The sequence below is a fragment of the Spermophilus citellus genome, assembly GCF_964194105.1.
Source record: "Spermophilus citellus genome assembly, chromosome: 13".
In the NCBI taxonomy this organism is placed as follows: domain Eukaryota; kingdom Metazoa; phylum Chordata; class Mammalia; order Rodentia; family Sciuridae; genus Spermophilus; species Spermophilus citellus.
In genome coordinates, this window is record NC_138193.1 from 25,834,969 (window position 1) to 25,858,555 (window position 23,587).

At 54.6% G+C, this 23,587-nt stretch overlaps 1 protein-coding gene across 5 annotated transcripts in view; it reads right to left on the reverse strand.

Moving 5' to 3' along the window:
- The window catches only part of REEP1 (receptor accessory protein 1), an 83,210-nt gene extending 60,895 nt beyond the window's left edge, over positions 1-22,315 (reverse strand). For 2 of the 5 annotated variants that reach the window (XM_081265043.1, XM_081265042.1), the window contains exon 1: positions 22,153-22,315. In XM_081265043.1, the coding sequence (XP_081121169.1) occupies positions 22,153-22,184 (32 nt within the window). In that variant the 5' untranslated portion in view covers positions 22,185-22,315. Of the gene's footprint in view, positions 1-21,770; positions 22,005-22,152 lie in introns of those variants that run through there. The other 3 variants (XM_081265045.1, XM_081265040.1, XM_081265041.1) reach the window with 3 other exon arrangements.
- Between the last annotated feature and the right edge of the window lie 1,272 nt (positions 22,316-23,587).

Consider the following 23,587-nt stretch of genomic DNA (forward strand, 5'->3'; position numbering starts at 1 on the left):
CTCTCTGTGGCTGGGGCCTGGGAGGGCGGGCGGTGGGAAAACCAGCGCTGCTTGAGAAGAATTCGATGACATGCACCAGAAGCCCTTGAAAGAGCCACATGTGTCTATCCACAACTCCACTGCATGGACTCCAGCATGGAGAAAAGACCCTAGGCAAACCTGAGAGCTGACCGTTATACGTGCAGTCACACACACAGAGCAAGACGACAATCGACGGCCACAATCAACACTCGAATCTGACACCTCCTGTGCTCCTTCATAGTTCTCCCACACCGAGGGGCTTGTGCGACAGCTGAGTCAACTGTGCTCGGCCTTCTAGAATGGACATAACCACCCGTTATCCCAGCGACTCGGTTGGGGCTGGCCAAGCTCAAGGCCAGTCTCAGCAACTTGGTGAGGCTCTAAGAAATTAGTGAGATCCAGTCTCAAAAAATAAGGCCTCTGCCATGGCTCAGGGGGTGGCCACCATGGCACCATCCCAAGGGCTGCCCAAGGCCATGGCAGGGCCAGGTGCTGGTGGGCAGAGGTGGTATCAGCTGTGAGTCTGATGAACCTGTGGTCACCGCTTCTCCCTCATCCACCTGGAGCTTGGATGTGAGTTTCAAGTGTGTGAAGGTGTCCTGGACACGTGGGGTGACAGCTTCCTAATGAATATATGAGTGACAGCAGAGCCTGAACAAGGGATGCTGGGGAGAAGGGTTCATACATTCTTCCCCTGATTGATATGGACACCACTGATGCCAGCAGTCTCCACGGGCAGGCTTTATTTCGAAGGAGACTTGTTGGAAGGTCAAAGGCACAGGTGGCCAGAGAAAGCGAACGTGGAGCTTGCCAGGACAGCAACATGGCCCCGACTAGAGAATGTCCAGCTTCTATCGCATCAGACCACAGAGCTGCACAGCCATGTGAGTGGGACGCATCTGGCAGCTGTGTCCCTCTTCTTGAGGGGGGAGTGTGGTCATCCTGGACAAGAACTGCCGTCCAGAAGGGAGGGACTGAGTGTCACAAAGCTGCCCTGGCCAACCCAGAGACCCTTCCTGTGTGTAGGTTCCCAATGCCCCTTCAGAGCCTGTTCCTCGTATTGCCTGGGCAGAGCGTTTGGCCAGGAAGACGCTGCTCGGGAGTGTCACCCGACCGCTGACCCTGGAGCTGCCTGGGAACCAACAGCAGCTGGAGCCAGCGCTCAATCCTCTAACGAAGATGGTGACATCAAACCCATCTCCACAGAGGAACGGGCAATGTCAACTAGGACGGGCAATGTCAACTAGGACGGATCCAGTGAAACTCTTCACCAAGCTTGTTAAGGATGAGATCAGGGATCTATCAACAGCGGGGAGCCTCCAGGTCCCAGGACTGGGCGGAGCACAGCGGCAAGAATCCCAGGCAGCAGATGGACAAGCCCGCTGGGTCGGAAGGACCAGGTTCTAGGTAAAGAGTCTTTCCAGAGAGCACGGAGGGTGGGAGTCTGTGTAGCAGTACCAGGGATGGAGCTGCGCTCCTCTGGGACACGATGGCCCACCCACAGTGGATTCTGTCACTTCCTCTGCAAACCTCAGGAAACACATTTTCAGCATGAATATGAAGAGCAGATGTGATGTGAAGCCAATGGCAAGGATGTGATTCCTGCTGCCGTTAACTGCTCCTGGTGGCTGCCCTGCTGACGGTAGGGGAGGGGCTGAAGGTTTTGTCAGGGAAGATAAAGAACCAAACCCAAGAAAGAAGCCCCTGTGCCCTGCGCACTGGACTCTCCTAGCCACTAGACCCTCCTAGCCCCCGTCACACACACAGACTGCATGGCTGAACATCCACCAGGTGACCATCCTCACCCTGCAGATAAGATGGTGAGAGATTTGCTACAGTAGCCCAGAAGTCCAAACTGAAGATGGGAAAGGGTCAGCCCTAGGTCCTTGAGAGGAGAGAAGCAGCTGACAATCATGCGATGATGTCAGAACTGGAATGAGAAACAGTGCCTGGCTTCCAGTGGGTGACTTCCCTCGGGACTACACCCCAGGGATCAATGCCCTTCACAGTGAAGACCTGGGAAGGATGTTCAACTTGAGGTCGTCGGTGACGGCCCTGAATAGTGGGGCCAAACATGCCCATGGTGGGGCCAGCAGCATGCAGGTGGCCATAAGATTGGAGCCCTGCGTTCCACCCACACAGCACGAGGTCGAGATGGAGCACTGCCGTGGACGCAGAGGCCCTGGAGCAACACTGGTATATGCCAGGGGACTGTCACTGTGAAGAGGGCACATACAGATGGACAGGATGGCCTTAAGCTGAGCCAAGTCCTCTCACTAGGTCATTGGTCACATCCTTGGTCCGAAGGGAAAACAATGACAACTGTGACTCCAAATGGTTCTGCCCTCTTTGAAAGTACTGTTAGAAGGTTGGAGCGTGTGGAAGTAAAAGCAGGGTACAGTTTAAACCCCTGGGCACAGCGTGTGAGTAACCAGTCAGGACACACCACTGTGCATGTGGCCTTTTTGATGCAAACACCTTGTGTCAAGGTGTTACTCAGTAGGTGGAAAAATACGGTGGTCTAGTAAAGAGCTCAGCTGGCATTAACACCAGGCCATTATTTTTGGTTACAGGAATTATTTTTAGCCCAGATCTAACCATTTTCATACTCTTGACTGAAACAGATTTGAAGAAGTATCAGAATGTGTGCACGGAAACTGGCTTAAGTTCATCACTCTGCACATCAACGTGGCTCAGGTCCACTGGCTCAGGTTTGCACTGCCTGGGCGTCTGCGTAAGGAGGCAGTGTGTGTATTGTCACAGTTGCAGGTCGCTGACATTTGGGGTTTCCTAAAACTCAAATGAGGACTAGGCTCAAACACATGGCTTCTGCCTACTGCTGCACATGCCCGAAGAGCTAAAAATAAAGATGAAAGCAAAGGGCTGGGATGCAACTCAGTGGTCAACACCCAGGGCCAGTTCCTGGACCTCCAAAAAACAGAGAGATTCATGAGACATATGACACTGTTACTGTGACTGTGTTAAGGGGACAGTGGAATACAGAATCTTAATGTGTACAGTGACAGCGATGTGTTTTTATGAATTAACTCACAAGTAGAACAGCCCAGGAAGGCTCCCTTTGGTCCCTGCAGTTGAGGCAAGGTGGAAATGGCGGTGATTTTCCCCATTTTTACACAGATTCCAATTAATGAACTCATCTAAAAATACACCTTAAAACAACCACGGGAACCAAATGGGGCTCAGGTGTTAAGTGTTCCCTGTGACAGGGCTCAGGTCCCCTGCTCTTGGTATGTCACTGTGGGTCACGTCACAAGAACAGGAGAGAGACAAATGCAAAGAGGGAGCCCTTGATTGTGGCCAGTGCACACCGCCTGGCCTCTTAGATGGACCGGCAGCCAGGATGGCTGTGGGTCTCCACTGCGTGGCACAACTGACATAGGAGAGGGATTCCCGTGGCAGAGGATGACAGGCTTTGGAACTGCCCTGGGGCTGCAGTGACGGCCTGGGGCAGGAGCTGCCCTAGGACAGGCTGCAGCTTGCAGGCCCCTCCCTGATGGCCGGGGCCAGCCCTTGTCCTCCCTCCTCCCAGGTAGAATGGGAGGGTCTGGGAGGGGTCTTTAGGTTGGACGCAACAGAACTGGAGCTGGTGTCAGCGATGGAGACTGTGGAGTGGACTGTGGAGGGGGCCTTCTGACATCCAGAACCCGGGACCAGAGAGTCCTGGGGAGCTTACAGGCCCCCTGCAGCCTGGATATTCTCAGGACGTCTCAGCCATCCCCCAGCTCCCGCTGCCCCGTTGCCATAAACGTGTTCAGCATGGCTGCTGCCTGGGCATCTGCAAGCTAGGACCCAGTCACGCCTGTCGCACTTTCACGGTGGCCTGGTTAAAGTTCCCTCCCCAATGCAGTCGGCTCCTCCCACTGACCTACACCCAAGGGACCCCTCAGCTGCTGACCAGCATGACACCCAGGCCTGTGGTGAGCTCCCCTCAGCGCTCCCCTCAGCACCTCCTTTAGGAGAGCCCCACAGGCTCTCTCATCCCCCCCCTTGGCCCCTTCGCCCACCTTCGCTGTAGCTCCGGGCCTCCTACTGGCCCCAGCTGAGCCCAGGCCCTGTCCCCAAGGCCTTGCGCCTGCCTTGGGCTTCAGCTGGCCTGCCGAGGCTGTCCGAGAGGATATCTTAGCTGAGGGCCACTCTGCAGAGAGACCCAGAGAAAAAGACACTGGACAGGCATGCAGTGGCCTTCACCCGGAACATGGCCACTGAGCTGGGCAACTCAGGCACCAGGGCAGAACAAGACCCAAGGCTTCCTCTGCAGCACAGGTTACTTCCCCTCGCCCCTGGGCTACGCCTGTGGTGAGGACTCTTGGGCTAGGATTGGCCTAGGTGTCCTCCTGTGGCAAAGCCACCCCCAGGGCTCCGACCACCACTCCTCCATGCCCACAGGCTCCACCTGCAAACACCCTCACAGAGGAGCCAGGATCCCAAACGTGACCTGGGTCCACAGCAGACCTCTGCATCCAGGTCTTCGTCCAGGGAGGGGAGACAGGACTGGCCTGGCTGGTCAGTCGGCTTCTCCCACTCCCCACCACTCGTCACACACGTGGCTGCCGGGGCCCTCATGCCCTCCAGGCTGCCTGCTCTCTGCAGCCTGGAGGAGCGGCTCAGGAAGCGGGTCAGGAAGTACCCACTGGCTCCTGGCCTACCTCCAACAAGGCCAGCGTGTGGAGAGCAGGAGTCAGGCTGTGGTGCTGGCCTGGGCTTCCCCTGGGCCCATCACAGCACTGGGCACGGGGAAGGTGCTCAAGGACACCTTTGCTGCGTCACGGATAAGCAGCCTGGAATTCTAGAAGGACGGGAACTTGTGGTCCAGGGATGGACACAGACACGCCATCTACCCCAATGGTCAAGAAGGAGTCTTTCAAGCTCCTTTCTGCTTTCTTTGGGGTGAAGTTCTGGGGATCAACATGGGGGGCACTCCACCCCTGAGCTACACCAGTCCTGTTTATTTACTTATTTATCTTGACAGGATCTGGCTAGTTGCCCAGGCTGGCCTTGAGCGTGGGATCCTCCTGCCTCAGCCACCTGAGTGGCAGGAATGACGTGCACCGCTGTGCCCAGCTGACCTTTTCTCTTTCTGATCTTCCTAGACCAGGAAGATTATCTTTTGCCACTGCTGAGCTCTCTTATCTCCACCTGTTAAGTCATCACAGCCTGTAGATAAGGAAAGGAAGCAGACACAGGCTGTCTGCCCTCAGGCAACCAAACCCTGAGCCCCAGAGGCCAGACAGAAATTTAAGGAATGAATCCAAGAATTAGGAAATGGGGAAGCTGCAGACTATCTCCAGAGTTCTGTGTGGGCTGCTTGCTCAGCACCTGGTGTGTGTGTGGAGGTTGCAGAACAAAGAATCCATGTTAACCAGAAGGGTCCAGGGGAGGAAGGCAGGTGGCAAAGGGGGATGGATAGAGCTGTGGAGGGGCATGGGGAATGGCAATCAGGAAGGGGCAGCAATGACCCCAGTCAAGGTGTGGGAAGTTCACGCAAGGCAGGGATAGTCACAGGAACAGTGAGAATAAGGTCCTCTAGGGTCCCATCATGAAGGGTCCCGCACACCAAAGCAGAATTCTAGATCCTCATTAAGAGGACTGGGAAGAAGAGGGACAGTCCCGGGGCCTGCAGTGGTTCTGCAAGGACAGCTGTGCTGAGTGGCCCTTGTCTCCTGCAATAGGAAGGCCAGGGCTCAGAGATGTTTCAGGATGAGGGACACTGCATTTTCTTCCTGGGGCTGCCATAACAAAGCACCACAAACTTGGTGGCATTTATTCTCACACTTCTTCAGGCTGGGAGTGTGAAATCAGGTGACAGCAGGCCGTGTTCCTCTGGCAGCTGCGGAGCATGCCCTGGCCTGGGGCAGCTCCCTCCAATCTGGCCCAGGTGTCTCAGGTGTTCTCCTGCATGTCTCAGACTGTGCCCAAATTTCCTTCCTATGAGAACACCAGTCATTGGATCAGGAAAAACCCAATCCAGTATGAACGCGCCCTAACTAGGTCCACACTTGCAAAGACTTTGTTTCCAAATAAGGGCACATTCTGAGACTAGGTGGACATGAACGGGGCACTCTCCAGCCAGGGCAGATGCTGGTGCCTGTCTCCCCTCTGTCACCGGCTCCAGGACCAAGGGCAGGTGCCTGCCCTTGCACTCTGCTGCAACTTCCAACATGCCTTCCCCTGTATAATTTTGTGGCTCAAGTCCTGCCATTATTTCTGCCCTACTTTCTGCCAATTCAGCCGCTGTCCATTCCTTCTGCCAAGACCCTGGGTCAACTCTTGCTTCAAGTTTGACACAGACACACGGCTTTCCCACTCTCCTCCTCACTGTTGGCCTCTGCCTACACACAAGGCTCTGCTTTGACCGCAGGGGCTACCTTTCCTTCCAGCTCCCAGAAGACCCCACAGGAATTCCCAAGCCAGCCTGGTCTCTCAGACACACCCGCCACATTCCCTGCATCTCCTCTCAAACCGCCTGGCTGGTGCCTCCCTCGCTGGAGAACAGGACCCCAGCGTGTGGAAGAGCACGTACCCCCTTCCCACAGCAGGACCAGCAGTCTGGCCTGCAGTCCTCCTGCATTCCCAGGGCTCCTCCTCCTCACAGGGGCAACGGACTGGCAGCACCGCTCAGGCAAGGAGAACACAGGCTGCAGACAGGTTCACACTGGGGTCCTGGCTCTGAGATTAAGAGCTGGGCACATTCCTTACCTGTTCTAAATTCAGACTGCTCACCCACCCTGTGGGGCTGCTGCCAGGGTCAAGTGAGACCGTGTGCACAGACGGCCCAGGGACTGCTCCGGGACAGTGCAGGTCCCTGTCCACAGAGTACACCTTGATTTCATTGTGACAAATACACCGAAGTGTCTTTAGGTCAAGGGAATGAGGCACAGATACTGTGACACTGGCTGCTCCCTGCACGCTGCGGGGACCACTCAGGAGTGACAGGCATCAGCACAGGTGTAAAGCCCAGTGAGCATTTAGCCTTTTCCCTTTTGCCTTAGTGCAAATAGTCAATTTGATGGAAAGTTCTGGGAGAAGAGTTGATATCACAGCAAAGCAAACGGATTAAAGCAGAATATCAGAGACCCTTTCGAGAGGGTTTGGCCTCTCTGCCCCATCACCCCTCCTCCTTCCCCTCTCCTCTTGCAGCTCGGTTGGACTCCCCCCATTTCTTGAGCTAAGCAATGTGATAAGTAGCACCCAACCCCCTTGTTCTGAGTAGGGAGACTGGGACCCAGACAGGACAAGTCACTCACGCAGGCCACAGGGCTCTTCAGTGGCAGAGCCTGTAGGTATTCTGACCATGGAAATAGACAGGGAAGTGTGCCCTAGTGAGCAAACTCCCGGGGGGTAATGGGCACCCTGATTCCCAGGATTGGAATGCCCAGCAATTCCCCGCTGAGGCTATCAGGATAACTGTGTGGATGCACTACCTGATTTACACAGTGACATCCTTTGAAGGAGAGGGGCTCTGTGTTTGCATCCACCTGGACCTTATCTCAGTTAGCCAGCACTCAGGGTTAGAGGAACACTGGCTGAAGTAGTCACTGGTGGGGGCACTATGTAACTTTTGGGGTTATTAAAGATAACAGCAGAAATGGGGAGGCACCCCTTTTGTCTGCCATCCTCTGTCTTGCACCTCCTTGTGTGTGTGCCTGTGCTTTGTGCCCCTCCTCCACAGGTGTCCCCGAACAGGTGTTCCATTACGAGAGCTAGGACTGCTTTCCTGCATAACCCCGTGGAGCCAGTGTGAGTGTTAGTCACCTTAACAGCAGAACAGGGGTGGGAACAGGGTCTCCGGGGCTTCTCTGGAGATGCCCAGTGAGTTCCCAGCCAGGGACAGAGAGACCAGCAGAAGGTAAGACAGTGACCTCACAGCCTGGGCCCCGGGGGCTGAGGGAGTGGGAGCAGGCACCAGGGAGCCAGCCCTCGCCTGCTGATGGTGCCCACCAGGAGCCGTCCTGCAGTGCCAGGTCTGCGGAGTCTTCAGGGGAAGCCAGAAATCTGGCCTAGGTGCACCTCTGCCGCTGAAATGCTGGGAACTGTTCAAATCTAAGCACTGCAAGCCAAACGGGCATCTTCGGGCTGGTTTCAGCCCAGGAGCCACCACACCATGACCCTGAATCCCACGATACACCAGAGAGCAGGTCGCAAACTTCCAAGTAGAACGCTGAACTGGGGAGACCAGCCCACAGTGATGGGCAGTTTCTGGTTCTCCTTCCGGGATCAGAGCTCCCACCCCAAGCGATGTCACCCAGCCACAAGGCTCCTTGCCTGGTGCTGGGAATGCAGAACCCCAGCTGACCTCACTCTGCTGCCAGCCCAGGGCATGGGCTCTGCGGCCTTGGCATCCTCGCCCCGCAGGAAAACCACTTCGCAACCCGGAGCCTGCTTAGACTGGACGAGTGCCTCCAAGTAGGGGCTGAGCCTGTGGCTCCCGAGGGCGCTGTGGGGCGGGGCTGGCCCAGGTTGGCCTCAGACTGTGGATCCAGCCTCTCCTGAGACAGGCAGCAGGTGGGCTGAACAGGCTGGGGGCACCTGCTGGCCAGGACAGGAAGCCTAGCCACAGTGCTCACCTGTTGCCCAGGTGGACAGACAAGGGCATCCTCAACGGCTCCTTCAATTCACTTTCCTGGCCCCACGTGGTTGGAAGCTGATCCCGCCCTCCTCAGCTTCTCTTTCTCCCTGGGGTGTGCACAGCGAGCCCGTACCAGTGTCTTCCATGTTCTCCTGACCCTGTAGCCCCTCCTCGTAAACCTCAAAGACTGCAATGTCCTGAGACTTGGGGGAGTCGAGGAGAGTCTGCCTAGCTCAAAGCAGCTGGCTCTCTGGAGGTGTAGACACTGGGATGGTGTGAGCAATCTGGACTGGCCTGCCACTCCACGAGGCCCTCGACCGAAAGACGCCTGCAAAAGGCACAATGCCCTCTTCCTGCCACTGTTTCATTCCGGAAAATGTAACTATTTTTCATAAACATGTGTTATTTATTTTAATGTGTAAAATAAGTAGGTTTATATTATTTTCAACTAATAAATACATATCTGAAATGTCTCCATCTTAGGTTTTGACGTGGTAAATACTGAAAAGGTATAAGCCCCATAAACAAAAGCTTTTGAGGGACATCTTGTTTTTAGGATGGTAAAGGGGTCCTGAGACCAACACATCTGAAAGCCCAGGTTCAGGGAATAATCTCATCCTTGAGTGACAAGCGGCAGTGCTGGGGGACCCAGGTCAGCAGGAGGGGCGGGCTATGCAGAAGAGGGAGCACACCAGGTAAGAACCAACAGTCGATGCTGAGCCTTCAACTCCTAGTGAGAGCCAAAGGTTTTCACAGTTGAAAATGGAAGCAATGTAAATAACTCAACATACTATATCAATGCCAGGATGCCCAGAAGCAAACCAGGTCCAAGGAGAGCCCCGGGAAAGTGAGGCTCCCGCTGAGGTGACGTGCTGAACTAGAGACTGCAGGCATGACTGCTGGGTGCAGAGACGCCACCGTGGCAAGGCTTTAGTTGGGAGAGGGGATCAACATGCTGGGTCCTGGGCCACCTTGGTGGACCTTGGTGTCCTCCTTCATAGGTGTGGAGCCTGGGAATGTGCGGTCCTAAGGAGCTCCCGGTTCACGAGGTGAGACTGCGGGTCCCCAGAACACAGGGTAATGCTGGCTCAGGACGTCCCTCTGTAAGGCTGGACCTGCGTCCCTTGAGGAGACACGTCAAAGTTCCAGACCCAGCACTTGTGAATGTGACCTGACTTGGGAACAGGGTCCCCACAGTTGTAATCAAGTGAAGAGGAAGTCGCTGGGTAGGCTGTAACCCAGTAGCCTGGTGTCCTTAGGAAAGGGGGCAGGAGACACAAGACCCGGGGAGAATGTGATGCCAAAGGCAGCCCTCAGAGGGATGTGTCAGCAGGCCGGGGAGGCCAGGCTGCTGACAGCCCCAGAAGCAAAGCCAAAGTCCAGTACTCCCCAGAGCCCCGGAGAGGATGGACCTGCGACACGCTCATGTCTCCTCAAGAACTGGGAGGGAACACATTTCTGCCTTTTTAGGCCACCAGTTTGTGGCCTTTGTTACAGCAGCTCTAGGGGACTAATACTGACTCCAAAGATCTACATCATCAGTGAAGGGGGAAGACAGAAGAGCCCACAACCTGCCTGGAGGTCCAGGAAAAGAAGGTCCCACAGTAGCAGAGAGAAAACTTCCCGAGAATCTGTACCCAGCAGTCTCCCTCATGTACGTTAGCAGCCCCAATTTACATGCCCAAGTTTTTTAAAAAAAACTTTTAAAAAATATTTTTTTTCAGGAATTTGCTTTCCAGTGGTCCAATATGGGAAGTGTTCCTGGACACCCAGCAGAAGCCAAAGCGAAACTCCTCTGAAGAACTGGCCTCTATCCCAGGCCTCCAAGGACTCCCAGGGATGAAGTCCTGAGGAACATCAGCTCACAGGGGAAAGGATGTACAGAACTCACAGCCTACCTTGATTCTGAGGGGCTGGGGGCAGCTCGGTGGCAGAGCACCTGCCTGGCATGCACGGCCCGGGTTCCATTTCCAGCAGCACACCTCCCACACACATGCACACACACATACGTGCACACACATGCACACACGCTCATACACACACACGCACACACACACATGCACACAGGTACACGCATACACAGCTCAAGCAATAAATGTGGTGGCCTCACCCATAATCCTAGCAGCTCGGGAGGCTGAGGTAGGAGGATCACACATTCAAAGCCAGCCTCAGCAAAAGTAAGGCGCATGCACACACACACACACGCACACATACACTGCACACACACGCATACATGCTCATATACACATGAACACATGCACGCACACGCGCCACACACACACACACACACACACACACAGCCAACAGAAGCTGAGATGGGATGGCTGAACTGCCCTTCAAAGACAATTTGGGATGCCAGAACAATGAGACCCCTAAACCCAACATAAACATGTCGAATATGTTTAGAGGAATGAAAGTGAATTTAAGATATATAAAAAGAACAGGCAGTATATGATGCAGTCACGCTGTCTGGAACTGAACTAAACAGGATTTCTAAAATACGACAATTGAGATTTCAACACAGATGGATGTGTTCAGCAGCTGATTGGCCATGGCTGAGGACATGCAGGGTCCATAATAAAACAGTAGCAGAGAAAGATGCCAGGCGGAGCCCCAGGAATGGGTCTGACACATGCCCACCGCGAGCACGGAAGGAGGAGCAGCCAGAGACACAGCTTTGTCAGCCGTCAGCAAATTTGAAAAATGTACTCAGATTAAGCCCTAAAACAATGTTGATCCAAGAAGAAAGAGGAAATCTACAGCCATTAAGGAAACTGAATTCGTAGTTTAAAATCTTCCCATAGAAAAAGAAATCATAAATGGTTATAAAATAAATAAATTCATTACAAATTGGACAATTGGTTTTTCACATGAAAAAAAAGAACAAAAATTGGGGGCTTCTGCTTCATATCATTTATGAAAACCAACTCAAGATGGCCCTGATGATCCAACTAGCCAGTTCTATTGGAGAAAGCAACCCAATCTCCACAAACTATCCAGAGTCTATCCAGGAGGGCTGGGTGGACTAACGGTAAGATTATTTGCACAGTTTGCCTCTTGACAGGCCGACAGCGATCTCATGAGGAGCACCCGACACAACACCATTCCTTACAAAAGTTTTCTTAGCAAACTGGCTCTCAAGTAATGACGCTCACCCTCGAAACCCCAGCAGTCACCCCAGCCCTTCTGGGGCTCTGGGTTCGCCACCTGCAGTCACCAGGTGTTGGGGACCAAGGGCAGGGCAGCCGGAGTAACTGCAAAGACACACCCTAGAGGGTGTGACCAAGGAGAATCCAGGAGAACCCAAGGCCTGGGAGGCCACTTCACCAATAGGCAGCTGCACATGGAAGTTTTATTAAGATCCAAAATTCAAGCCATAAATGTGGTGGCCTCACCCATAATCCCAGCAGCTCAGGAGGCTGAGGCAGGAGGATCACGCGTTCAAAGCCAGCCTCAGCAAAAGTAAGGCGCCAAGCAACTCAGTGAGACCCTGTCTCTAAATACAAAATAGGGCTGGGGTGTGGCTCAGTGGTCGAGTGCCCCTGAGTTCAATCCTCAGTAACACCCCCCACCAAAAAAGATGCTAAATATGATGGCACTGACGGACATCACACACCTGAAAATAAATCTAAAGAATGGCCTGGCTGATGTTTACAGCAACAATTACAAAATTTTATTGCAGGTCGACAGAGAAGACTTACATAAATGGATGCCACACTGTGGACTGGCGTGCCCCTGTCTGTCAGTTCTCTGTCACTCTGTGCCTTCCATGCTGTTCCAATCAAATACCAACAGGTTTGGGAAGCTGTGTGTGTGTTGAATGAAGCACATAATTCAACACTAACTCTCAATAAGCCAGAGACCCCTCCAGAGCACTGGTGATCAGGACAGGTGCTGGTGCAGGCCAGGCAGGTGGCTCTGTGTACAGCATGAAGAGAAGGAACAGACCCAGGACCACACAACTCAAGATGCCAGGGCGGGGCCTGCCATGCAGATGAACCTGCTGATGGATAAATGGTCTCATATGGAAAAGAAAGAATTTTGGCTGCAGTTTCACATCATTTATAGATATCAATTCCAGATGGGCCAGGAAAACTGCAAAACCATTAGGAGTAACACAGAAGAATATCCTCACAATTCCAGGGAGGGAAGGCTTCCCGGGCTACATAGTCAGTCACGGGAAGATGCAGATGCCCCATGCCTCGGCCATTCCAACCCCGAGGCACCTGTGCAGCCCGGAATACATGTGAGAGCTCACTGCACCACTCTTTCCAAGAGCAAAGGGGGAAAGGAAAATCTAGAAACTACCCAAATGTCCGTCAAGAATTCAATGGAGCCGGGTGTGGTGGGGCACGCCTGTAATCTCAGCAGCTCAGGAGGCTGAGGCAGGAGGATCCCAAGTTCAAAGTCAGCCTCAACAACTTGGCAAGGGCCTAAGCAGTTCAGCAAAGCCCTGTCTAAATAAAATAGAGCTGGAGATGTGACTCTGTGGTTAAGCACCCTGGGTTCAATCCCCAGTACAAAAAGAGCTCAAGGATAAGTAAGTGCATACATTCTTACAATGAAGATTACGTACCTATGTTCGTATTTTGGGTACATATGGTAAAAAGAGCCCTGGCCAGGCAGGAGGTACCCTTGAGATCAGGTCCCATGTCCAGAAACTGGCTCTTCAGAGGCGGACCATAACTCATTCATCTTTATATCCCTAGTGCCCAGAGTAGTGCCTGGCACATAGCAAATGGTCAATAAAAGAGCAAATCAATGAATCCATCAACCCAGCAATGAGCGAATCAATCAATCATCACTCCTGGGCAGGAGTGGAGTCCTAACCAGCAAGACTGAAGATCTTCCCTGTAACTCTTCTCTCTCCCTGCACCACTACCTACCACTACAAAAGAAGTATTCAGAACAGTCTGCAGGTCGGAAGGCCTTGCCTTGTGAGGCAACCCAGGGCACGGTTAGTGCCCATCAATGGGAACTTTTCTTTCTGTCAAGCCTTCTAGTGCCCCCTGGCCCACGTCCTGACCACAAAGCACAGCTCTACTTTTCCCACATTAAAACATTTTCAGAAAGTGGAGTCCTGACCCCCAACTGGGACTAGCTGCTCAGGCTGCCAACCTGGAAAGTCATTAGGAGGTCACTGGGCAGAAGGACATGACATACACACACCTGGCCGCCAAGTCCTTCATCACTGTAACCTGTCCTCCAGGTTTCTAACTTCAGTGATTCCTCTCTGTATCCTGGAAACCACCCATCATTACTTAAAAGTCCAGCTAAGCTTGTAAGAGGGCTGCTGTGATATTTCATCCAAGTTTTTTACAAGTTTTAACTTCAGCTTTAGGGAAGGTTTGCAGACTATTTATTTTTACATATTTCCAGGAACAGAAATCAAATCTTCATTTTACAGATGAGAAAACCAAGGTGTAGAGGGATTAAGTTCCTGACACCATCACAGATCAAATTTCTATAAACTGTGTGTTGAAAATGATCTTCTCATCTCAAGGAAAATATTGAACCATTCTTCATAGGCATAAATGCAGATGCCCCATGCCTCGGCCATTCCAATCCCAAGGCACCTGTGCAGCCGGGAACACGTTTGAGAGCTCACTGCTGCAGCCCGGAACACGTGTGAAAGCTCACTACACCACTCTTTCCAAGAGCAAAGGGGGAAAGGAAAATGCAGAAACTACCCAAATATCCTACTATGTGCTCAGGACTGCTCCAGACCTGGGAAAACAGCTGTGAACAAGATGAGTGTGGACAGTGATGGAGACCAAGGCTGGGGGAGAGGGACATGAACAAGAAAATGAATCAAAAGCACAATTCCAGGAACCCCAGGGGAGGGGGTGACGGGAAGGGGGCTCTGAGAAGGTGGTCATGGTAGAGCCCTTTGGGGGGGGGGACGTGAGCAGAGCCCTAACTGGACAGGGGAGGGCATGGCAGCCCAGGGCAGAGCTGGGGGCAAAGGGAGAAACAAGGACAAAGCCTGCTGGGTGGACATGGTTCCTTCCCAGAAGAGCAGCCCAAGGTGAGGTCAGAGGGGGCAGGAGCCTGTCCTGTTGAGAATGGTAAGGAATCCGAGCTGGGTTCTCCATGGGGTGAGAATTTACAGACAGCTATTCAACAGCAAGGGAAAGAGGTGACCAATCTTACATTTTGTATTAGTCTGTTTCAATTACTATAACAAAATACCAGAGGCAGGCTCACTTTAAAAGGAAAAGAGTTTACTGAGCTCAGCGTTTGGAGGCTGAAAGTCCAAAAAGCATTGCACAGGTTTTTGATGAGGTCCCCTTGGCTGTGTGACTTCCTGGTGAATGGCAATGGGGTGAGACATGGGGAGGAAGAAATCACGTGTTAGGGAAGCCAGAGAGGACAGGTCATGCCCCAGCTGGGCTGAAGGACCTCCCCAAAGGCCCACCTCCAATGCCACTCACGGAGGACCAAGCTTCTCACACGTGAACCTTGGCACACACAGAAGCCTTATCCAAATAACACATCTCAAGTGAATCACTGGAGGGGCAGGAGCACAAGTGGAGACAGCAGCAGGGCTCTGGAGGGTCCAGGTGAGCAGTCCGGGGCTGGAGCGGGGTGGCAGCCGTGGAGGTGTAAGCCACGGTTGACGGGGGCCTTGTGAAGGTGGAGCTGAGACTTCTCAACAGGCCTTTGCAGCACACAGGCCTGGGCGGAAGTGCCCACAGGCAACCAGGATCCCCAACTGCTCAGGAGGGAACCCGTAGGCCAGGGGTTCCGAGCTGCAGGCGCTCATGGAAAGTCCTCACAGGTTCCAGAACCCAACCAAGACTCCAGAACACCCCCCCACCCCGCCTGCCAGCCCTCCCTCTCTCCAGGAGGGCTGCAGCCCACTGTCCTCAGCAGCCTGACCCACCAGCCCCACCCTAGGCTCACTGGGCAGCCCCATGCCAGCCCCAAGCCTAGAGGTGACAGATTTTACTGGTGGCCGTTAGGCAGCTGCCTATACAAGGCACCTGGCTGGTCTCAGACCTCCCAGAGCAGGTCAGGACCCCTTGGGGCCAGCACACAGCCAAGCCTGGCACGCAGAGGTGGCCTGGGGCAAATCCAGCTCTGCAGCCAATGAGGGCACCCTCATGTGGGTGGGTGACAGGTATCCAACCCCAACACACCCTCGCCTGGAACTCCAGGTGACCACACCCTGTGTCCAGACCACGCCTTGAATAGGGAGTCTGTAACTCACTCATGAGCCATAGGCATGTGTTAGGCACCTACTGCATGCAAAGAGAGAAGAGGGAGAGGAAGAAAAATGGCCCATAAGGGGAGACAGTGCACAGACCACCATATCACAAGGTGCAAAGTGCCAAAGCCCCTCTGGGGACCCAGAAGACAGGACTCTTCCTCCAGTTAGGAGAGCAAGTGGGGCCTCATGGAGAAAGGCAGCCTGGGACACGAGAAGGCACGCAGTGGCGGTGGGGGCCCAGCGCGCTGGCCACAGGCAGCATCAGCCCTTATATTCCCTGATTTTTCTTCGAAATCAAGGCCCAGCCACAGACTGGGATCCGCCATAGAGTAAGTCACACTGTGGAATTTCCAAAATACATCCTACTGTCATGTATGGCTAAAAAGAATAAGAAAACCATGAAGACCACCAAGGCTTCCTCCTCCTGTTTTGACCTTCAAAACAGAACAAAGAAAAGGAAATGAAAGGGAGGGAGCCAGAGATTTCCAAGGTAAAGGTAAAGGCAGTGCCAGGGCCCCAGAGCGGGGCAGACAGCCCATTGGTGCCAAGGACAGGTCCAAGTGTGCAGAGCTGGTGGGGTCCTTCACTGCTCACCTCCGGAGGTTCCCGGCTGTTCATGGACACCTGGGTGACCACACAACCCTCCACTGCTCAAGTTCAGGCGCGGCCAGAGCAGAGGTGACAGGCTTCCACTTCCCAGTGGAGGTACTTAAGAGTTCACAGTCCATCCTGTGTCCAATGTGGCAGTAACACCCAAGAGAATGCGATGGCATCACCTGGGTCTCGAGGTTACCACGGGCAGAGCTTTGGCCAGCCCACGTTGAACAGAGAGCACAGAGCACAGAAGGGACCTCTGTATCTCGAGCCACACAGGTGAGAGTCACAGCACAACCCAGCCCACTCCATCCCAGCCCTAGGGACAGACATTGAGCCACGCAAGGTCAGGAATGGGACCTGGGGAACCAGCGGACACGCCCCTTCCTCCCTTGGCCACCTCCCTCTGCCCACCTCTGCTTTCCCGCCCTTTCCACTCGGGCCCACCCGCCTGCCCCAGGGGCTGGGGTTCAGCAGGTGCCAGTACCCACGGCCACATCTTTCCAACTCCATGCCCTGTAGGTGCAGCTCTTCTCCCAGCTCCAAATCAAGAAGCCCTGGGAAGCTCTGCTGGCTCAGTCCAGTCACATGCCTACCTCTGGACCAATGCCGTATCCAGGGAAGTGCACTCCTGGGCCTGAGCCCCTGCCTTCCCCTCCCACTGAGCAGGTGTGTGATCAGAGAGAACAGGATTGCTCTGCAGCCTGAAGTACTATTCACAGTCCCCAACGATGAGCCAGAAAGAGCACAACTGCAAACGTGCACGGGGAAGTGCCACCAACCAAAACCCGGCTGTCAGTGTCAAGAGAGCAAAGGAGAGGGGACTCGGTTGTACCATGATCCTAAGAGGAAGGAGGTGGTGTGGAGAGCACCAGCTAGACAGCACCCTGTGCTGGCTGCAGCATCTGGGACCCAAGGAGCCAGGTGTCTGAAGGTGTGGCCAGGGCAAGACAGGACGGGAAGGGATGGGAACGGGGCAGTGGGTGCTCTGGTTATCAGTTGGATACCTCTCACAGTGGGCACACTTCTCCTGATTGGGAACGGGCTAGGCCTGGGAGAGCCCACCCTAGACCAGCATGCAGGAAGAAAGCCCCCTTCCCTGCAGGATCTGGGACTCCTTCCCCACTGAACCCAGCCCAGCCTTGTGCTCCTCCCAGGCAGCACATGCCGCAGCTAGAGATGGCAGCTAGAGATGAAACGGGTGTGCTAGCCCTGCCCTGAGCACCCGCGCCACGCCTGAAGGGCTGCCCTGATTGCCCATCGAGGCTCCTCCCAACCCCTCCACCATGCACCAAACATTCTGTCCTTTAACAACATTCCCTTTTTCTAAGGAGTCACTAAAACTCCCCAAAGGGTCAACAATGTAATTCTGTGTGAAGACAGACAAGATCTGAAGGTTCGGAACAAATGATTTGTATATAATTATCCATCCACCAATCCCTCAGGGCCTTTGAAAGCCCAGAAGTAGAGGAGAGCATCCTCAGAGCCAAAGGGCAGGCACTTGCAGCTCTTGTTGGTAGCTGGTGACCAGGGCACATGTGAGGCTCGTCCTCGTCCTCGGCAATGAACTTCCACCCCTAATAATACACCTGCAAGGAAGATGCACTTTTCAGAAGGAAGGAGGGAGGACCGGTAACCAGCAAGTGAGGCCCCTTGTCAGCTAGCCTCCCTTACAGTGGGGACAAGCCTCAGCAGCCACTTCCCAGCAGGTGGGCAACGATGAGGCAGCTGAACCTCAGTGAAGCCCAAGCTGGCGTTTGTCACTTCCTTGAGGACACCTCCTGCTTAGGAATAGATGTGGTGTAGCCAGGCCAGGTGGGGGAAGGGGCCTGGAAGAGCAGGGACCCTAGAGCCAGGAGGACTCCTGGGACCTGGTCCCCAGGTGGGCAGGTGGGCCATGCCCTTAGACTCCGACCTGGAACGAGCGGGAGGCCCAGAGCCCCTTGCGCTCCCTCCCGAGCTTTTCCTGTGACCCAGCTCCCTGGGGGGGGGGGGGGGGAGGGCACACGGCAGCGCCCCCAAGGGGCCAAGCCTATGTTTAAGGGTTTGTGTTTTTCTGCTTGCTTTGCCTTGATAGGGAGTCTTGAGGACAACCCACATTCCTTCCTCTCCTGCAGGTTCACATCCTGACCCAGGAGGAGCCCCCCACAGTGCTCTCCTGGGACGTGGCCAGATAATCAGCCATTAAGCTAAGCTTCTGTCTTGAGCACCACCCTGTGCTTTCCTAAAACTAAAAAGATGTTCAGGGTGGAAGGAATTTTTTTCCTGCCCAGCTGTGGGTCATTCAGAAACCCTTATTGAGGTAAGCCTGTTTCCCTGCACAGTGAGCGGGGTTTGGGCTGGGAAGCTCTGTTCAGCCAACCACCTGGACCTTGGCCAAAACTGGGCCCAGAGACAATGAAGTAACATTTGATTCTTGGAGTAAATGCTACAAAAGGGCACATTCTCCCAAGTCACAGAACGTCTGTGTCCCCCTCCCTCGAGGTACATGTGAACATATCCTCCCCAGGGTGAAACATATGCAGCTTAGGCCTTGAGCTGTTTGTAAAGAAAACAAAGTATTTTATACAAGGCGAGCAGCAAGCCCCGAGCCTCCTGTCTGAGCAGACGTCCCACTGTCTGTCTGCAGGGCCCACCTTAAGAGTTCTTTATTAATTCTTCCCAGGTATGCAAAGGAGGATAGTAACCGGCAAGAAAGGAGTATCTCAAACTGATGCCCACTCAGTGAACTGTGCCCAGTGGGCACAGGCCTGTCATGATGCCCACCCAGGGACTCCATTCCCAGGGAACAGCACCAAACGGTGTCCCTCCTTATACAGAGGGCCTCTGATCTCTTCAAAGCAACCACCTTTGCTGGGTGGCATAGGTGCCTTAAAAAGAGCCCTCAGAGGGGCAAGGGGTTGGAGAGGGAGACAAGCCACCGCTGCCCTTGGACACTCAGGCAGCTGTCCCCGGGGGCCATCTGCTCCTCTCTAGGCCCCTGGGGGGGGGGTGCCTGGGACCACAAAGACAGGAAGGCACTCCCTCTCCATCCTCAGAACACAGCGATAGGTCTTCCTTTAATGTTCTTTGATGTGACAAAGGCTGACACAACCTTGAAAAGACTGCTCACAGGAAATGGGACTAGAGACAGAACCGTAGGCTGCTCTCCCAGGGAGCTCAGGAGCTGGACAGAGCTCAGTTCAGCATGACCCCCAGGTGCCCAAGGTGGAAGGGGTTTGGAATAAAAAGTCCAGAGTTTCCTTCCTCTCCACCAGCTCAGCTCTGTCTCTGGGCAAGGGACATTCCTTCCCTCCGCAGTTGGACAGAGAAGTGGGGCAGACTAGACCAGTGGTTTTTATTAGCAGTTAAACCCAGATCTTTTCCTCATCATAGTTAACCTAAAACCCCAACATATAAAGTGAGCCAAAGGAGAGCTGCTCATGCCAAACCGGGGCTTGGAGCCAGAGCCCACCTACTCAGGCTACTGGCCCTTAGGGAATCCAGCTCGAAAAAGCTCTTCCAGAGCTCTTCCATGCTCTTGTGGTGTACCTAGGAGGACAAGAGGAGTCACCATTGACTTGGGACTCTCCAGGTGCTGAGGAGTTCACCCATTGTGTGTCACTCAAATCAATGCAACAGCAACATGGGGCTAATTAGCTTGTGAACTAAGCTCTGTGGTGATCTGGGCTAGGACCTGGGACCACTGGCAAGAGGTAGAAGTAGGATTTGAACCACGGGTTTTCTGAGTCCAAACATAATATCCCTCCCCCTTCCTAAGACGCTCCCCTAGATGTGTAGTCCTGGGTCATCAACCATTCCCTTGAATCATAAATGTCAATACAAGGGCATATATGCATAAGAATAGGCCCCTCAGGGCTGGGCTGTGGCTTAGCAGCAGAGCACTGGTCTAGGGCATCCGCATCAGAGGCTCTGGGTTCCATCCTCAGCACCATATAATATAAATAAATAAAATAAAGGTATTGTGTCTAATCACAACCAAAAAAAAATTTTTAAAAAGAATAGACCCCTCAAAATCATTGTTAGTTATCTCTGTGTAGTGCTACTGTGCATGATTTCCAGTCTGCTCATGCACATTTTCTAGTTATCCTATAATGAGCAGGTATTACTTATGTAAAACAGGTGTTATTGCTTGTTAAAAGTGGAGCTAATAATTCATACTTCACGCTGGGCTTAAATAGTGAATCGGGGACTGGAGGACAGATGATACCCATCTTGACCTTTTGGAGTCCAGTGGGACCAACAGCCCAAATCCCACCTACCCTCCCCTGACCTGAGGGGGTGGCAATTCTCAGGGTCATTTAAATTCTCTGAAGTCTGGTTCTGCAGAGTGTGGTTGTTTGGGAAAAGAATGGTCACAGAGACCCCTCCCACATCCGCCTCTGCTTTTTACTCTGCAAGGCCACCCCCTTCTTTGGGAGGTGGTGCTGATAAAACTGAAGATGGTCTCCTGTCCCCATTCAGCTCTCACATCAGCCCAGTGGACCTGTAGAGAGCACCAATCAGGCCTACTAACCTCTGCTGCCCCACCCTGAGGGCCCTGCAGCAGCCACTGATAAATGTAGAGATCACGGTCCACCCTGAAGGCAAGAAGGGCCTTGGCCAGGCTTGAGGTGTGGCAAGGGCTGCCAGGCTTTCCTGTGTCATTCATGGGGCTCTGCCTGCAGGAATCCTCTAAATATTCAGCATGCCCTCTCAAGGTACAGCTCAAGCCAAACCACAGCAGCTGTGAAGGGGCCTTGAGGGACTGACTAGGGGGCAAGAGGCAAGGCACTGGGTTTGGAAGAGAGCCGGGAGGTGCCCGAGACAATGCTGGGAAGGACCTGAGAGCGCTGCCGGGCTGCTGCTCTGGAATCAGTGAAGGAGGGGACGCAACCATGTGTCAAACGCGGGCAGTGATGAGGCACAATCCTCTAGACCCCTCTTTTTCAGACAAAGAAAAGCCGAGGCCCGTGCCCCTCAGCCACCCCAGGCCCATGCCAGCCCTGGCTGCTCTGAGGAGGTGGCACATCTGTCCTGCCCCTGGTGGGGAAGGTTAGGATAAAACCGTCCCCCACGCCCATCCCCAAGGACTTCACGGGCCTCACCCCAGATGACTCTGCTCTCCTGCGCCTGGAGGTGTCAGTGCTACCGCCCTGGGGGCCGTCTGTCACCTGGAGACTTCCTGAGCATTCCTGAAGACGCCTGCCCCATCTCCCACCCCTGCAACAGAAATCAGACCTGGGGGACGCAGGTGTCTACCCCAAGATTCACAGCCATCCTGCCTTTGCCGCTGTCGATCTGAGAAACCTAAAAAGGAGTATTTTCCGACCTCCGGGGGCCCCGCCTCCGTCTCCCCACAGTCCGCGCGCTGACCCTCCAGGCAGCGCCCCTCGAGCGTCTGGGCTCTGTCTGTCGCCTCCACCCGACAAAAGCGTGGCGCCGGGGCGGGTGCCCAGCGACCCCGGCATCTCCCCCAGAGACGCGTGTGTCACCGCGGCGCGCCCCCCGGGGCCTCTGCCAGTCTGTCCACCGGGAACAAAGCGGCTGGGGCGCGGCGAGGCACAGCCCCGCAGCCCCCGCCTCGGCCGCGGGCGACTCTGCACGCGGGTCCCGCGGCGCCCCGGGCAGCTACTGTACCTGCTAAATTTAGCGGCGCGGGATATTAATAGCCCGGCCCCCGGGCCCGCGCAGCAGGGGCGCGCGGCCGGGGCTGGACAGGAGGGGGCACGGAGGGGAGGGGGCGAAGGCCACTTACACCACCAGCCTGGAGATGATCCATGACACCATGGCGGGCGGCGGCGCGGCCCGGTGGCAGCGCGGCTCGGTGCGGGCGGTGCGGCGCTCGGCACGTCAGTGCGCGCACTGCCGCCGCCGCCAGACTGAGCGCGCTCTGCCCGCCCGGCTCTCGCGCAGTCGACGCAGCCGCGGCACGTCCGGGCGGCGGCCCCAGCCCCCGGCTCCGCGCCCGCAGCGATTGGGCGGCGCGCGGTCAGGCTGCTGGCGGGACCGCCCCGCCCGCTGGCCCCAGCCCCCGCCGAGTTCGGGCGGGTCCGCGCCCTGGGCACCCTGCGGGAGACTGGGAGCCGCCCACCCTGGTGTCACCGGGGAAACCCAGGTCCGCACGGGGTCTTTGGGAGTCCATCTGCACCTGTCTGGGTGGGATGCTGTCACCGCTCACTGGGATAATGCGCTAGTCTCCTGAGGGACTGGCCTGTACCCAGACCTGACCTCTTCGTTCTGTCCCCCATAGGCCATTACTGTGTAAGAAACAACCCTAGGCTTGTGTCTCCCTAGACGATTCCTGAATCCCACTCAATCCCGTCCCTGCCTGCAACCGGATCGCCACCATAGGTTCCCAAATTGCCCCTAGCTCTGTTGCCGCAGGTGCTTCGGATTTTCCTATGAGCTGTCTCCTGCAGCCACCATGCTCTCGGGGCCTCGCTGCTGGCCTTAGTTTCTTCAAGCCTCTGCTGAAGGGCTGGGTGAGCTGGAAGCCGCTGCCCCTGTCGGGAGCCCCGAGGAGCCACACTGGCTCCGACGTAAACATTTTAATGTACTTTAAGAACATTGCTTTAAATAGTATTTGTCTTGACCACAGAATTTCATGGTGCCCCTAGATTTTGCACTCCAGTCGGGAGCCCGGTTTTGCTCAACCCTGTGGCGGGCCTGGATGGCCCTCTGGTACACAGGAGAGCTATGTCTTCGTCCTCAGCTTTGCCAGCTTCCCGCCCTGCAGCAGCCCGGGTCCTCTGTGGTGCTGTGGCGCCTGTTTTCTTGCTGATGCTCACAGCCTGTAGCATTCCGCAGTATAGGAAAGACCCAGTGTGAGCCTTCTCTAAGGAATTCGCCCAGGAGGGCTTTGGGGAAGAGGCAAGGTGAACTCAGACCTTGTCAGAAAAGAGCCAGACAGAGGCTGTAGAGAGGTGCAGGTGTAATACGAACATGCTTGAGAGAGGCAGGAGACAGACTGGTGCACCTTGGTGTCCTCTGTGGTCAGGAGTCTCCAGGGAACCCACAACCCACCTGAGATGTGAGGTTTGTAAATGCTGTTTGACTCAGTTTCAAGGTCCTGGCTGGAGACTAGTCAGTTCTGAAAGAATTCCCCACGCAAAGACACTTCGCCAGGAGAATTCCAATTTTATTGCAAAAAGCTGTGTGCTTATATAGAACTAAAGGGGAGATGGTAGGGC